The sequence below is a fragment of the Tarenaya hassleriana genome, unplaced genomic scaffold (assembly GCF_000463585.1).
Source record: "Tarenaya hassleriana unplaced genomic scaffold, ASM46358v1 Cleome9, whole genome shotgun sequence".
Classification (NCBI taxonomy): domain Eukaryota; kingdom Viridiplantae; phylum Streptophyta; class Magnoliopsida; order Brassicales; family Cleomaceae; genus Tarenaya; species Tarenaya hassleriana.
This window is the reverse complement of record NW_010971389.1, coordinates 543,545-559,196: the sequence shown is the minus strand read 5'-3', so window position 1 is coordinate 559,196 and position 15,652 is coordinate 543,545. Positions and strand designations below refer to the sequence as shown.

The following is a 15,652-nucleotide window of genomic DNA, read 5'->3' as shown; positions in this document are numbered from 1 at the left end:
AATGTCAATATTTTCAAATATAAAAATGTATACACTCCATTTTCTTATAGAGAGTGAATATTATATTTAAATAATAATTCTTTTACAATCAGAATTTGTGGACCGCTAGTTTAATCATTGGACTCACTACATTCATCATACGTATAAGATTCTAGCCATATTTTCGATTCTCATACTTTGATATTTTCTTGTATAAAGCTAATAATATAACATGCCTAGCATATATATCTATGTTATTCCAAGAAATAAAATTAGATCAAGATAAAAACTTTGGTGTATATTACAATGATGATGTATAGGTAATAAAATAGATAATTCGTAATTCCATGCATGCAGATGCTGGTAAACAAATACGTCATGATTCCAAATTATAAATATAACTCTTTTCAATATTTCCTACTAATTAAGAAATAAATAAACAAAATATTCAGAAGGGTTAAAGTTTTATTTTGTTGATTTAAATAACGAAAATATATATGATTTTCTTGTGGTTTTTCATGTCTCTAGTTCTTTGATTATTTAATAAATTGATAATATCTAAAACCTGCTAATTTATACAACGTTGGTTTCGGATGCTCCTGGTTGCATGGAGACCACTAAGTTTCATGCACACACATATATATTAATATATAAATATATAAATATATATTCCTTTTATCCGTTGACATAAAAAATGATTCGGCTTAATCCAAGTTTTCAGCAATGGTTACGAATAATTCCGTGCATGATTAAATGTTTTGGTTGACTTGTCAGTTGTCATGTATAATGTAAATGTACATAAATATATATATATATATATATATTATAATTGACGTTTGAAAAGATTATTGATTTATTAAAGTTGGAACCCAATGAAGAAGAAAAGGTGTAGAAGGGAAGACAAAAACGCTCTCAGAATTGTTCTGACTTTGAAAGCTTTGGTCTTTTCTCTTGTTCATGTTCTAATTTGCAGGTAGATAGAGGACCAAGAAGAAAGGTAAAAGCCTTGAATTTTGAATTATGATTCTGATTACTGATATGGGCTTTATTTATTATAAGAAAAAGAGCTCAGCTTCTGAAAAATAAACTCCTTTTTTTTTTTCCTTGTGAGTTCATTATGAGGAATTTTGTAACTTTGTCTCCGAGTAATTCGACGGGGCTCTATATGAATTTGAATGTTCTGGGTTGAATTTGTGGGTTATTGATTTCTGGGTTTCTGGTGTTTTTTTGGAAATTATTATGTTGTTCTTGATTCTGAAACATGTGGTGTAATTGCTTCTTCCCCCTTTATTTTTCCCTGTTTCTGGGAAAAAGGAGGAAGCACTGTTTGTGAGTATATATATCTCTGTGTTGTTTCCGGATGCCGCTGAGGTTGATTACATAGAAAGTACAGAATCTGGAGAAATTTTGAGCACGAACACTCAAACTTTTAAGGTTTCTCCTCATTTTCGTACCTTTGATTGTTTCTTTTCATGGTGGTTTGTGATGCTCTTTGAGGATAAAATCTTGTTTTTGTGCAACCTGGGAAATGTTTTGTGGTTGATGATGTTTGCAAACTTTGGTCGTTGAGACCCTTGGAACTTGGAAGCACGGTTTAGGAAGATAAGACTGTAGGAGTGATAGATGTTAGAATTCACATTTCCTTCTATCCATGCCTTGGTACTTTGTAGAACCTATGCTTGGAACATTATGTATTGGTCCTCTACTGGCTTTTCTTACAGGCCTTTCCATATCTTCCTCGTTTCTGTTGGTGATATTGCTGCCATTTTTCAGAGTTCATGGATAGATGCTTGGGTAAAAGAGCCATTGAAGGGAGACCAGAGCCTAAAAAGGGTGGTGGTAGTATTGTTTTGAGAGACAGATTTAACAGCCCTGCTCCTATTTGCGGCAGAGTCGGATGCAGCGCTGGAAACCCCCCCGGGAAATGTAGTACTTGGATTGGCTCTTCAGACAGAAAAGAGAAATCTATGTTGTCTTCATCATTCCGTTCTTCATCAAACGGGAAGGAAATAATCGGGGCTTCCTCTAAACCCGGTCGCTCTCTGTCCTCTTCCACAAGAAATGAGAAAAAACCGGTGATGTCTCAGACAGCCATGGATTCATCGGAGAGTAGCGCTAGCAGTGAAGAAGAGGGAGATGCACAAATCTTGGATGATTCCCTTGTGAAAAACAAGAAGAGGGTTCATGAAAAATTTAAATCAACTGAAGCGGAATGCTCAAATTTGAGATCAAGTTCGAGGATAAGGAGAGGTTTTAGACCGAGATTTGGATTGAACAATCAAGATTTCTGTCCTGGTCCCTCTAGCCAGGCAGCATCAGCAAACACCATAAGCAGACATGGTTTGAGAAACAGGAGCTGTAGGCCGATGTTATCATCAGGTGTTATCCCATCTGGTTTCGGCTTAGAAAAAACACCAAATCACAGGGTAGACAAGATTAACACAAGAAAATCTTTTGGAGAAAGCAGTTCTACCTCCTCCCCTTCCTCCAGGGGGAAGAATACAAATGACCCACCATCAGAAGAAAAATGTGATGGTTCTAATCTGAGAATATCTGTTTCCGATAATAGGCGTGCAAGAAACTTCATTTCAAACAGAAATGACGATGCTAATTCAGTTGGGACCCAGAGATCAGCAAACGCTTGTGATTATCGTGCTAGGTCCTCCACCCGAGAGTGTGGTAGAAATGGGCTATCCTCCATTACAATTCCAGAGATGTCTCACCCAGAAACCTCAAATCATCTCGACTCTCTTGTCTCTTTGGAACTGTTCCGTGGTTTCCCAGACGTCGGGCTCCCAGTTTCCTTAACGGGTCAAGACACTTTCCATGCGTACAATCTTGATGGGATTTCTGAGGTACTATCACCTGAATGCTTAAACTTAAACTGATACATTGCCTGAGAAGATGAGTAATGCTCATGGCGAATGCCTTAACACCATAAGCTTTTGTATTTTCCTGTGCTAGAATTCTTTGCAGATACTACCAGAACTCAACAGGATTGAACAGGATATCGAGCTTAATTACGAGGTGAAACTAATGTATGTCTTTTCGGGTATCTGTAAATGTGATGTGTGTTTTACCCTTGTTTTCTCCCCATCATTATGCAGGACTTGCTTGTAATGGAGACAGGACTACTACTTGGTGGCCTAAGCTTCTATGATCGTCACCGGGACATGAGGCTAGACATTGATAACATGTCCTACGAAGTCTGTGTTCTTTCGCTAGAATTAAACACATGTAACTGTATGAGGCTTACCCTTTGTCTTCTCTTTTGATAATTCACAGGAACTATTAGCTCTCGAAGAGAGGATTGGTTCAGTGAGCACTCCACTCTCTGAAGAAGCTATATCGAAATGCATGAAAACGGGCATCTATCTGATAACATCTTTGAATGATAAACCGAACATTAGTTCTTGCGGATACAAGGACGAGGCTAAATGCAGCATTTGCCAGGTTTCTCATAGTCATTTTACCTTTCCAGAGTTTAGATGGTTATAAGCATTTTATAATGAACACAGAAAATGAATAAGCTTTAGAATTGAATCTGCTTTGAAGAAGCAAGGCAATCTTGGCCATTTCAAAGATGACACATGAAATTCATCATTCATTTATATTTCTTTTGCTTTACATGAAGCTGGTATCTCTATGATCCATAGGAAGAATATACAGTAGGAGATGAAGTTGGGAAGCTACAATGTGAGCATATGTATCATGTGGGTTGTGTGAAAGAATGGCTGAGGCTGAAAAACTGGTGCCCTGTTTGCAGAGCCTCTGCAGAACCCTCTTCTCCACAACTGCCATTGTCATCTTCTTCTTCATCATAATCTGGATTTGGCTGAAGCTACTGAACAAAGGTGTTTTCATCTGTACAGATTGGCCTTGTCCCTTCTTTGTACATACAAAACCTCACCTGTGTTGCAGTCTTGTCTGGTGCACATGATGCTACAGTTCAGTGTGAATAAATTCATGACAAGTGTAACACTTGACACAATGTCTCGTTGCCTGTTTCTTTCATGCTGGTATATGCATAAAATCAGGGGTACAAACTGGCAACCCTTGATCTGTAATATTATGTGAATCACTGGGAAATTGTTGAAAGCAACAAAGGTTAGTTCTTTGGATCTTTGGAATGCCAAATCTTCTTTAGCATTCAAGTTTTGTGCAGTGAACTCCATAAGAGAAGCCAAGAAACACAGTTCTGTTGCCTCTTGACATATCCCTACGTATCTCCTATCCAACTGAAAACGAAAAGACCAACAGAGACGATTTCAGACGAGAAATCAACCTCTGCAATAACTGAAGAAGACAAGAAAACATGACCTCGTTCCAGTGTTAGAAACACATAATTACATAATTTTCTAGATATGTTTTCTTTGCTGACGCTAAATACCAGGAAAGCTATGTCGTACTTCAAGAAAAAAAGCTTATAAGCTGCAGAAGAAATGTAGAAATTTTTACCTTTTTAAGCTTTTGGTTCTGAAACCTCCAACTGTCATGGCATCTTTACTGTATAAAACAGCATTGAAGTTCGTTCACAAGCTCTTCTCCTTAGACACAAGCAGGAAGAAGTCCCAGAACAACTTAACAGAAAACAGCCCACAAAGTATCCTGCAGCTATTAATAGGTTGCCTATAATTCTTTTGGGGATTGAGAGTCACCGAAAACAGACAAGATACCACTTTGAAAATAACTCTTCCTTGAAATGAAAAAAAAACATGAAATGTCAAGTGGGTGTCAAATGTGTTATTAAGATATGAATTCTAAAACAATTCTAAAACTAGGTTACATACAGAGCAATACTGCAGCTATTACATGATTGCACAGTATCCCTGCAAAACTTACTCAGATTTCTTTATTGGCTTAGTGTTACACAGAAAGATTGAGACATTTAGGGACGGCCAATGACTGCTATTCTTACAACATTGCAAAACCGATGACATATTCGATATGTTCCAAACATGTCCCTTCAGTTTGGTTGCAGTTCAAAACAATTGACTAGCCTGTCCTGAGTCTGTTGCTGCCGGATATAGAGGTGTTTTTCGGGTCAGAGCTCATAAGTTCATCCTGACAGGGTATGAAGGGCAGCCGTATCTGGTCCATTGTGGATGCAGAAAGTTGTGAATCAGGAACTCACTTTTCAGACCAAGAATACACTGGCTCGGATGATTTGCAACACCGACATACAAAGATTCCTCACTTCATTCACACCCCGAATTCTTGTTCCTCAAACGAATGTATGCAGATTCTCTCCCGAAGCAATGGCCAGTCTTCCCCAAGTTGGTGTGGATTTAACTCCATTGCAACTCTAAAATCGAGCAGAGACACTGAATGCTGATCTTGTGTCGAGTTGAAAGCCCCGTGGTTATTTTGCATATGCGAATTTTTACTCTGCCACACTCCATTTACATCCTTGTTCTGAACATGCTGTCTATCTAAAGTTTGTTTCCCGGGCGTTTCATTTGTAGACCGAGCTCCAACCAAGTCGATGCAAGATTTTATCAGCTTCTTCAGGTATACATCCAGCATGGTATTCAACATATTAGAACACTCCATTGAGACTCCACCAAGACCCTGTGCCACTGCAATATTCTCCATTCGTTTTCTCAGCATCTCTGTGTCAGATAATCCACCACTGTCGTAGCAACTAGTGAGATCTGGACTGGTACTAGAAACGGGTACTGTTCTCCGGGGCCCACCAACACTAGCTGAACAAAATGGAAGCCCCAGAGGTGCAATTAGAGGATTTCTTGCGAGATTTAGTCGAGCCAACTTCTCTTGCTCTTCATCACCTCTGGTAACTGTCGTTGCAACCTGATCTCTACTTGGTATTCTCGGTTTTTCTGCAGGACGGAGAAATGGACCGTCTCTTTCGTCATCGAATCGGCTTGCTCTATGGTGGTCAAAATGGCCCAAATCCCCATTTTCCATGTTGATGGCACCACTATTGTCATCTCTACACATCGGCTGATTCAACAGATTTTCAACCTTCCCGTTTGGCCCTAGTGGACTAGGCCTGTCCCTCAACTTCCTGTCACGCATTACAGTCCTAACCTTTCGTGGAGACAAGCGCAAAACCCCATTTGACCAAACAGGGTCATTTTGATTATGGTTAGGGATTAAAGACCCGCTCTGTTCTTCCCTATCATTTGAACTCTGAACAGTTTGTACCAAAGATTTGGCAGGGTGACCCGCTGCATGAGCTGGAGGTGGGGACTCAGCCAGAGATGCATTTCTCAAGATTGAACGGATCAACTGATTGTGAAGAGGGAGATTCTCCCTCCCTAAAAGCCGGTGACACGACTTGTCAAACTCGCTCTTGGTAAGCTTCTGACTTAAAAATCTGCTCAAGTAATAAAAGTACCTCCTAGATTTTTCAACCCCAATCTTCTTCACAATCTGGCCTTTCAGTTCACCCAGATCAATCCTCGGGTCTTGAGGTCGTTGCATGACTATTCCCACAAAACAAAGTCTCTTACCATCCAAAACCAGGAATTTTTTCTTTTTTGTTTTCACAACAAAACCAGATGAACAGTCAGAGAGTGCACAAATGCACCCTCTAAGCGATTATTATCCTGCACTAAAACAAATCTGAATCATGAAACTTGTTCCTCCTCGAATGCAAAACGATTGCAAGAACTCAAGCAGAAGTTTGAGTAAAAGGCCACTGGAATGTCAGCAGGATTGAATCTTTTCTTATTTTCAAATGACCCCGGACTCCCAATTCCAGAAGCCAAAACAATGCAAAGCCAAACCTCATCTTCCCAAAATCAAAACCCTAGAGATCATATCTACTGTCAGGCTTACAGCAAAGCCCTCAAATTCTCCATATCATCTGAATCAGTATCACAATATATCAAAAACCCAAGTTCCGAATCACCAAATCATGCCCTCCAATGGAAGAAACATCCACGACCCTCTCGCCAACTTCACGAGCGGGTGAAACCACGAAACTGCACCAAGACGGAAAGACCCGACATTTTAACACCCAATTAGGAAGCTAAAAACTTCAAAATACTCGAAATTTAAGAGGAGCAAATCGAGATCGGTGAGTTTGAAAGGTTCGAGCTCGGGAACAGAGCAAACAAGCGAATTGCCTAAAAATGGCGAAATTCGAACGGCGGATTGAAGAAACGGGCAATGAGGAGAAAAACCCAAGCTCGTGAGCAGAAAAAGCAAGTGTTGAAGAGATTGATTGAAACCTAACCTCAGCAAGATTGACCAGAATTTCAGACAGAAAAGAAACACGGGACAGAAGAAGCAACTTTCCCGACCAACACCCAACGATTCCTCGCTCTTCTTCTGCTTCGCTTCGGTGGAATTCCCGGCTTTCCCAAGAAAATAAATTATTCCGGTCTTCGAATTCGCAGTGTCTCCCTGGATGAGTCTCGTATTGCTTTCGGGTTTGAATGCCTGAGCTTTCGCTCTTTTGTGTTAACCTTCGATCGCTGCTTATTGCGTTTTGTTGTGTTTTGATTCTCTCTCTCTCCCTCTCTCTCCCCAACATATGTTATTTTATCATTATTTTGTTTATCTTATTTTTATTATCAATAACTCGTTTTCATTTTCTTTCTTAAATCTCATGAGTTCTTACACCTTGTTGTTAATATTTTTTTTTGTCTTTTTTGAAACTTTGTTTTAAAATGTTTTTAAGAATAAGAGTTTCAGTTTTCATCATAGATTAATCAGTTAATTCATAAAAACAGTCGATATTTTTATTTATTTTCTAGTAAACCATTTCAATTGCGTAAAATATTTATTAAACACCAAAAAATCAACCAGAATCAGAAAATAAAAAGATTTGGAGAAAAGAGACAAACTTTGAAATGTGGAGATTTTAGGACCTATTTTTTTTTAAAAATAACGGCATCTGTGGAAGATTATTAAATTGGAGTTTTGAAAAAAAAAACAGATTTAAGAAAGTTTGAGCCTTTTTGTTAATTGTTTAGTCAAAGTTTATTCAAGGAAAATATATTGGTCTTTTAATTTTTTCCCCTCTAAAAGCTAATAAAGACTGTGCTAGAAATTCATGATTTTCTGAGTGAAAATTTGGATAAGGTAATACATATGATTTGTTTATAGCAAATTCTCTTGTTATAGACATTTTAGGATTGTTCTTTCTGGTCCATATATGATATGTTTTTTTTCCCGTTTTTGATGTTTTCTTTGAATGATTATTACAAGCAATTGACAATTATCCTAAAGACCGGAACCAACACCAATATAAATAATTGTTTTACGAATGAACGGACAGCAAATATATAATATCGCAATCACATTATATTTTTTTTATAAAAAAGTGATATTGATAATGTTTTATGCATGTTAAGGTTCAATTTTTTTTTTTTTGATAATATGGAAGTCAAAAGATTTGAAAAACTTGTGTGAATATCTCTTCACAAGTGAGGACTCGAATCCAAGTTAAAAAAGACGTTTGCTCTCTTTTTTACCGGTTGGACTACCCAATTTTGGATGTCAATATTTATTTTGGATCGTCTAAATAAATAATTTAACTCAATTAAATAACATATAGTTATATTTGAATATAGTTCCGTCTAAATTTAAACAGAAATTTTAAAGTAAATAATTGTTAGTAAAAAAATTTAATGGAGACTGAATATAAATATAATTTAAATCGAACAAAAATATGAAATCGAATTAGTGTTTACTTTTTTTTTATATGATTAGATTATATACTAAAGTTACTGCCTGTAAAAAAGCTCTAGAATAACAGTAAAAAAAAAGAAATTCAAGATCTAAGGTTTCATAGTTTAAAATTGTGTTTAATTAATAATAGGCCCTGATTTTTTTCCTTTGATTTTAGTATTAATAAAGATTTTGCGAAAAGTGTTTTCCCTCATTTTAATGGGATGAATAACAAATTGAAATTAATCGTATATGTATGTATGCCTGTATGGACCCAACTAGGACGTGGGCGTGACCGTATCTTTACACATTGACAAAATCTCTGTCCGAGAATATATACATGAATTGGTTTTACAAACATATAATAAAGGAAAAGAAAAGAAAAGGTGTGGATAAAAGAGGCTAATATTAAACCGGAAATTTCAGATTTCGGTTGGTTTTTGGTTAGTTTTTTTTTTAAATGAGAAATTATATATCCATTTATTTTTATTAAATTTGAGTTCGGTTTATATTTTTAATATATACTTAACGCTAATATCTGTATAATATCTTATTTCTGCTCACATTTTTTTAGACTAAATCATCATCTGATGTTAATATTAATGTTGTTGTGATTGAAATAATCTGACACGCCCATAAAAAAATTAAATGATTCGGATAACTTAACTAATTCTGAAACCTTAATTAGACCATAAATTAATGAATTATGAAACCTTAGACTAATTAATAAAAGGAAGTGTAGCAATGCCTTGTGCATGCATTGTAAAATAAAACTCTCATGTGAAAAAACTCAACGTTACAAAAACGGATCCTTGAAAAGGAAGATTATACCTTCTTCTTCTTCTTCTTCTACAAACTATTTGTTGTAGGGTTTTTTAAACTACTCTTAGTTCGAGACAAAAACCAATGAAACATACTGTTGGTTATCTGTCTTTCCCGCCCTTAAACTGTGTAATGCTGCTGAATCGCGTCGATGTCGATTCCTTTCATCCTCGCTACCGATTCCACGTGACCCTTCAGCGTGTGCAGCTCTCTCAGCCTGCCGCGAGTGAACGAGCGAGCGAGTGAGTGAGTGAGTGAGAGAGAGAGAGAGAGAGAGAGAGAGAGTATATTACCTGGCAACTTCAGCACGGCGCTTGGCCTGCTCAGCGATCTCAGAGTGTTCATGGCAGCTGTTCCTTTCAGGGAAGATGGCGGTGTCTAGGGTTTGGAGGCCATGGATGGTTCTCTGAGCTGCAGCCCACTGTGCTTCCCTCTCCTCGATCCCATAGTCTTTCTTTGTCGTGAAAGCCGTCTTTCCACGCCATTCCAGTCGCTCAGTCAGCCAGTTGTAAGCAGTTTAAATGTTCATTATTACTCATATATAGATTCAGTAACTAGTACCTTGTTCTGAAGAAGGTTGTTCCAAGCTCTGCCACTGAGGACGTAGCGGATGGCGAACTTGAGAAAGTCGAGAGGGATGTACGTTACAAGGCTGTATAGCCATATCACTCCTGCCCATCCCCATCCTATTCCTTGTATGTGAGCAAAGCTCCAGTTCGCGTACACAGTTATTAATGTCGCTATCTGCACGTTATGTAAAATTCCATGTATATTATACATATACATTATATTCTTGGTAGTTTAGTTGAAGAGGAAGAGAGAGAGAGGTTTCTTGTTTTACCAGCTGAGCTACAACAAAAGCGCCGAGTAAGAGGAGTCCAGGGCGTTCTACGTAGGACCAGCTACGAGCCCTCGTCACAAAGATGAGAGCTTGGCTGATAATACTGACTTGCAGGTACAGTGCTGATGTCATTTTCTGTGAATTGATCTTCAAGGGCCTGACCCCAAACGTATCCTGCATAATCCAGCGAAAACCCGGTTTCAAAAAAAAATGTTGAATCTCTTCCATGTTTTGGGTGTAGAGTGATTTATTACGGTGAAGAATTTGGTGTCTCTCATCGTCCAGAAGAACACGATTGTCATCACGGCCATGTAGCCTCCGAGCACAATCCCGGTCGAGAAGATTTCTCTGAGTTTCCAACTGTCAGGCTGTGGAGATGGCTTCACTCTGTCCTTTGATATGGTCATGATTGTTCCTATAAACCATAGTGAAATGTCAAAAACCATATCTGACACACACACACACCATCATGGTTACATAGTTATATCATGTCAAATGTGTGAAAAAGAAGTGATCTCACCATCGTTTAGGATGGCAATGATGAGGATCATGAAGGGAGAAAAGTTAAACTCCCATACCAAGGCAATGAACATGAAGCCAAACTGTGGATACCACCATCACATTAACTTGGGTTATCAAAACCATATGAACTGACTCGGATTCCGTGAATTTTAAGTTAACTTATACTTACCACGATCCGTATAGTGATCGACACTGCATAAATCTGCAAGCAACGACAACGTTTTTACAATCCCATGATTCTGCACTAAGACAGTTTTCAGCCAAGAGAAATGTGTCTTACTGTGTAGTTTTTCATTCTCTGGAATATGGCTCTGCTTGTGAGTACTGCACTGATGATAACACTCAACCCGGGCTCGGTAAGAACAATGTCGGAAGCACTTCTAGCTGCATCTGTAGCATCGGCAACAGCAATACCGATATCTGCTTTCTTAAGTGCCGGGGCATCATTCACACCATCTCCAGTCATACCACATATGTGCTTACTCTGTTGAAGCCTATTAACAATCTCATACTTGTGTTCTGCCGTTTTCAGATCCCGAAGATCCATCAGAACCAAACAGACATAACAGAACAACCATAATGTTTTGCTTTTTTTGTCAGGTAAGATTTACCTGGAAAAACTCCCGCAAATCCATCGGCCTTCTCGATCAACTCATCGATCGGGATGGCTGCGACAGAGGAATCTTTGTCTTGTCCGAGAAACGTGGAAGAAGGGTACATGTTCGTTCCCATCCCGAGCCTGCGTCCAGTTTCCTTGGCAATTGCTAGCTGATCCCCTGTGGTTTGAGAAGCCGAAAACAAAATGTCAAGCGAAGAAAGCGAAAAGGGATTAACGCCCATAGTTTGTTTATAAGATCCTTAACCGGTTATCATCTTGACATTAACGCCAAGGTGAAGCGCCCTTCTAATCGTTTCAGCACTGTCGTGTCTAGGAGGATCGAAGAGAGGCAACAGGCCTAGAAATTGCCATGGGCCACCGGGACTGTCCTTGTTCTTCCCGGGAATTTCCTGCAGCAGATTCAATCCAACAGATATGACACGAAAAGAACGAGAGATTTAAGTTACAAACTACAAATAAATTATAGCTCAACAAACAGACCTGGCTTGCAACACCCAGAGACCGCAACCCTCGTCCAGCAAATTTATCGATCACTGAATGAACCTTCCTTCTGATATCCTCCTTGCTGTTGCAGAGATTTAGAATCTGGTAAAGATAGGAAGGAATCAGTAAACCATGCAAAAATGAGCAACAGATAAACCGAAAATGTGATTTAACATGTTTTAGAAATATCAAATACCTGCTCTGGAGCACCTTTGCTTGCTCGGTGCCAGTTTCCATCGGAATCTATATAGGTCAAAGCAGTTCTCTTGTCGACAGGGTTGAAAGGAAAGAAGTGAACCTCTCGAATAGCAGCCCGGGCCTGTAGAACACATTCGACACTTTCACCAAAAAAAACCATGTGATCTAGAAGGTGATTATAACCAGATACACATGGAAAACCATACCTCTTTAGGATCTGCAAGCATCCCAATAGTTGCAGCATCAATGGCGTCCTGATTCTCAGTCCTTGAAGCCCTTGCCGCCGAAAGGATGACATGTTCTCTATCCACACCTTTGGCAAACACCTCTATCAGGTCCCTATCAACTGTAAGCTTGTTTAGAGTCAAAGTTCCCGTCTTGTCACTACACAGCACATCCATGCCCGCCATTTCCTCGATGGCTGTCATCCTCTTTGTAATGGCACCTTGCTGAGAAAGCCTGTGGGAACCGATGGCCATGGTGACAGACAAGACAGTGGGCATAGCAATGGGGATTCCTCCTATCAACAGAACGAGTAAGTTGTCTATCCCTTCCCTATAATCTCGATGCTGTATCGGGTACATCACTATTATCTCTATGATGATTCCAACAACAATTGAACAGATGCAAAAGTTTCCGATGGCGGTAAGAACTTTCTGAAAGTGTCCTACTTGATTCGTGCTGTCGACGAGATGAGCAGCTTTACCAAAGAAGGTATGAACGCCAGTGGCGATCACGATTGCTTCTATCTCTCCTTGTTTACAAGTCGATCCCGAGTAAACTTCATTCCCTGGATTCTTACTGACCGGAATCGATTCTCCTGTTAGAGCAGACTGATCAACCTTCAACGGATCACCCTCAAGTAAACGCGCATCAGCCGGTATGATATCCCCAAGCTTAACACTGATTATATCCCCTGGAACAAGAATTGCAGCATCTTGCTCGCTCCATCGGCCATCTCTCAGCACCTGTATGCATTCATATGGTTTCAAAGAGCCAAAACGGAACAATACCCTTGCTGAAACGAACCAAGACAACAAAAAACCCGTACTGAAACAACCAAGAATCTTAAGCAAGCAACCTTGGTTTTGGGAGCAATTCCAGCCATGAGGGCCGCGGCTGCATTTCCGGCGTTGTTTTCTTCGATAAAACTAATGGTGGAGTTGATAAAGAGCAAGCACACTATCCCGACAAAGTCCTGCCAATCTGGAGGACGGCCGGCACCATTTGCAAGAGCTATGGCCATGAGAGCAGCTGCCTCCATGACCCATGATAGTGGATTCCACATGAACCCTAGAAACTTGAGAAGCTTGCTGTCCTGGATTTGTCAACGTATCAAAATCATCAAGATTTTCTATCAGATTCTGCTACAAAAGCATCAAACAGTTAGATAAATATGAAAAAGAGCGAACCTTTTTCTCTTCTAGCTTGTTGGGTCCAAACAACTGAAGCCTATATGCAGCTTCCTCTGAAGTTAGACCTTGTTCCGTACATCTCAGCTGCTCAAATACTTCCTCCATTGGAATTTGGACCTGGAAACGGATCATCATTCATGATGAAAACATGCACATATATTATGAAAAGGAATAAGCTTTTTAATATTATGTTAAGCACGCGTGGATACAATGAACATCCACCATGGAAATGGTGACTTAGCACCTAATGGACTTGTAAAAGTCCAATCTTTTCATTTTTTTTGTATATTTTTAATTAATATGGTTGCCAAATACTAATTATAAAGAGCAGCATAATGACTGGATGAGGCCTAAATTAATTTCCTATATAAAATATCCCTTTAATACTGAGAAAAAAAAAGTGAATATATTTATATTTATAACCTATAAAAACTTGCTTATATATATATATATATATATATATATATATATATATATATATATATATATATATATTATGTTCATGATTACTATTTCAAATTTAACATATTATATCTAGACGGTTGTTTTCTGTTTCAAACCATGGAGATCAGATTATATACAAACTTAACGACGTTCATGGAAAAAAAAGAGAGAGAGAGTGAGTGAGAGATCGAAACGGCCAGAAATTTTCCCAGCAACCAAACAGAATGAGATTTCGTGGGCTATAAAATATCCTAAAATCAGTACCGCGGAAAACAGACGAGAAAATTTATGAGCAACCAAACAAGAGTAAAAAAAAGAATGGTTTTACTTTTACAGCAGACTCTCATGGCGAGAAAACGAGATTTTCCATTCCCATGCACCAGAAATTTCGAAATTAAATTAAACAACCCGAGATATTCCCAAAATCTAGATAAATCGCTATGATCAGCTTTTGAGAATCGATTCCGCGAATCAGACTTTCTCAGCGGCCAAACAGAGTCAAAAAAATGTTTCACAACAGAAACTGACGGTGAGGGAGTATAGGGTTTTCTCGAGAGAGAAAACGCGAACCGACTAACAGATTTTCTCAGCAACCAAACAGGAAAAAAGAAAAGATATCCCGTTACAGTAACTTAGCCGAGAAAACTCACTTCCCTTCCCATGCACCAGAAAGTCTAGAAATCATGCAGACAAAGCAAGATATCTCAAATCAGCCCAAAACAAAATCTCTAAGAGTCCCTTTTTCTCGGCAATCAAACAAGAATGGGAAATTTTCAAAAAAAAAACGACCGATGAAAAACGAGGAGAAGAGAAGAGAAAATCACCATATCAACAGTCTCATTCTTAATGTGGTTGAGTCCATTCCCATCGTTAGAGCTGGAGGCAGCCATAGCGACGATAATATGTAAGCAAAAAAAGGGCACAAACAGAGAAAAAGTGGCGAATCAGAGGAGAAGAAGGTTGAAGGAGACGACTCAGAAGCTCAGGTACCTATAAGAAGTGAGGCGCGCGCTTTATATATCGGAGTTTCCCCCCGGTGGGTCCCACGCGCCATTTGCCCACTCGCGTCTCTTCACGCGCTCCACCTCCTCCTCTCTCTCCTTTATTTTTTACTTAAAAAAACTTATCTTTTTTTTTAGTTTTCACTTTTTTTTTGAATATTTCACTTATATTTTTTATTTCAATAATACTATTATAAAATATTATTTTCGTTTTAAAATTTTTAGAATTTGACAATTTAATGTCTCTTTTGTTGGATCTCTGTCAAATGCTCTTTGGAAATTTTAGTTTCGGTTATCACTATTCATTTATTTATTAGATTAATATTTTAATTCCTAATTAGTTATGTAAAATTTATATGTTCTTTTATAAGAATAATCAATTTTGAACCATTTACAAAATGTTGTTGCCTGTGCTTTAAGTGTAGGATTTGAAGGATTCGATTATGTTTAAACATTTTGTATGGTAAAGTTGGGAACTTGGGATAGTTCTCATTCCTATAAATTTTAGGTATGTAGAGTGAGTAAAATTATCATAATTTCGCATATCTGTTCCGATCTTTGGATTGGATATTCAAAATTGGTTATCCGTTTTGCAATGAAATAGAAATCAAGTTTTAATATGTCCAAAATTCGAAATTCGGATTCGAGTTCGGATTAATGTTTTCGAGTCGAATAATTATCTGTG

General features: G+C 38.4%; 3 protein-coding genes across 5 annotated transcripts; 1 reads left to right on the top strand and 2 right to left on the bottom strand.

The window, feature by feature from the left end:
• Positions 1-807: 807 nt before the first annotated feature.
• On the top strand, positions 808-4,102 carry LOC104803600. Of its 3 annotated transcripts, none has more exons than XM_010527579.2 (6): positions 808-976; positions 1,753-2,834; positions 2,944-3,006; positions 3,087-3,185; positions 3,265-3,432; positions 3,746-4,102. In XM_010527579.2, the coding sequence occupies exons 2-6, from the start codon at positions 1,758-1,760 to the stop codon at positions 3,917-3,919; spliced, it is 1,581 nt and encodes a 526-aa protein (XP_010525881.1). In that variant the 5' UTR covers positions 808-976; positions 1,753-1,757; the 3' UTR covers positions 3,920-4,102. The 3 variants fall into 3 exon arrangements, with proteins under 3 accessions (XP_010525881.1, XP_010525883.1, XP_010525882.1); XM_010527581.2 differs by having other exon boundaries at positions 810-976; positions 3,636-3,893; XM_010527580.2 differs by lacking the exon at positions 808-976 and adding an exon at positions 1,041-1,413.
• Positions 3,993-7,452, bottom strand: LOC104803601. The gene is made up of 3 exons (XM_010527582.1): positions 7,184-7,452; positions 4,438-6,929; positions 3,993-4,217 (listed from the first exon to the last, which is right to left on the bottom strand). Exon 2 carries the CDS (start codon positions 6,424-6,426, stop codon positions 5,182-5,184), a length of 1,245 nt encoding a protein of 414 aa, XP_010525884.1. The 5' UTR covers positions 6,427-6,929; positions 7,184-7,452; the 3' UTR covers positions 3,993-4,217; positions 4,438-5,181.
• Positions 7,453-9,322: 1,870 nt separating this feature from the next.
• LOC104803599 (ATPase 5, plasma membrane-type-like) lies at positions 9,323-14,929 on the bottom strand. Its single transcript, XM_010527578.2, has 16 exons — positions 14,791-14,929; positions 13,520-13,639; positions 13,189-13,425; positions 12,314-13,075; positions 12,106-12,228; positions 11,907-12,011; positions 11,671-11,815; positions 11,419-11,583; positions 11,088-11,326; positions 10,977-11,009; positions 10,806-10,887; positions 10,540-10,700; positions 10,286-10,459; positions 10,006-10,188; positions 9,738-9,916; positions 9,323-9,661 (listed from the first exon to the last, which is right to left on the bottom strand). Exons 1-16 carry the CDS (start codon positions 14,854-14,856, stop codon positions 9,565-9,567), a joined length of 2,871 nt encoding a protein of 956 aa, XP_010525880.1. The 5' UTR covers positions 14,857-14,929; the 3' UTR covers positions 9,323-9,564.
• Between the last annotated feature and the right edge of the window lie 723 nt (positions 14,930-15,652).

Excerpts from the sequence above, each read along its gene's own strand:
- LOC104803599 (XM_010527578.2), bottom strand. The coding sequence starts at position 14,856 with ATGGCTGCCTCCAGCTCTAACGATGGGAATGGACTCAACCACATTAAG. Across the intron at positions 13,426-13,519 it reads ACAAGCTAGAAGAGAAAAAG|GACAGCAAGCTTCTCAAGTT; the intron begins GTTCGCTCTTTT and ends TGACAAATCCAG. Across the intron at positions 12,229-12,313 it reads TGCTTGCAGATCCTAAAGAG|GCCCGGGCTGCTATTCGAGA; the intron begins GTATGGTTTTCC and ends TGTGTTCTACAG.
- LOC104803601 (XM_010527582.1), bottom strand. The coding sequence starts at position 6,426 with ATGCAACGACCTCAAGACCCGAGGATTGATCTGGGTGAACTGAAAGGC.
- LOC104803600 (XM_010527579.2), top strand. The coding sequence starts at position 1,758 with ATGGATAGATGCTTGGGTAAAAGAGCCATTGAAGGGAGACCAGAGCCT. Across the intron at positions 2,835-2,943 it reads ATCTTGATGGGATTTCTGAG|AATTCTTTGCAGATACTACC; the intron begins GTACTATCACCT and ends TTCCTGTGCTAG. Across the intron at positions 3,007-3,086 it reads ATATCGAGCTTAATTACGAG|GACTTGCTTGTAATGGAGAC; the intron begins GTGAAACTAATG and ends ATCATTATGCAG.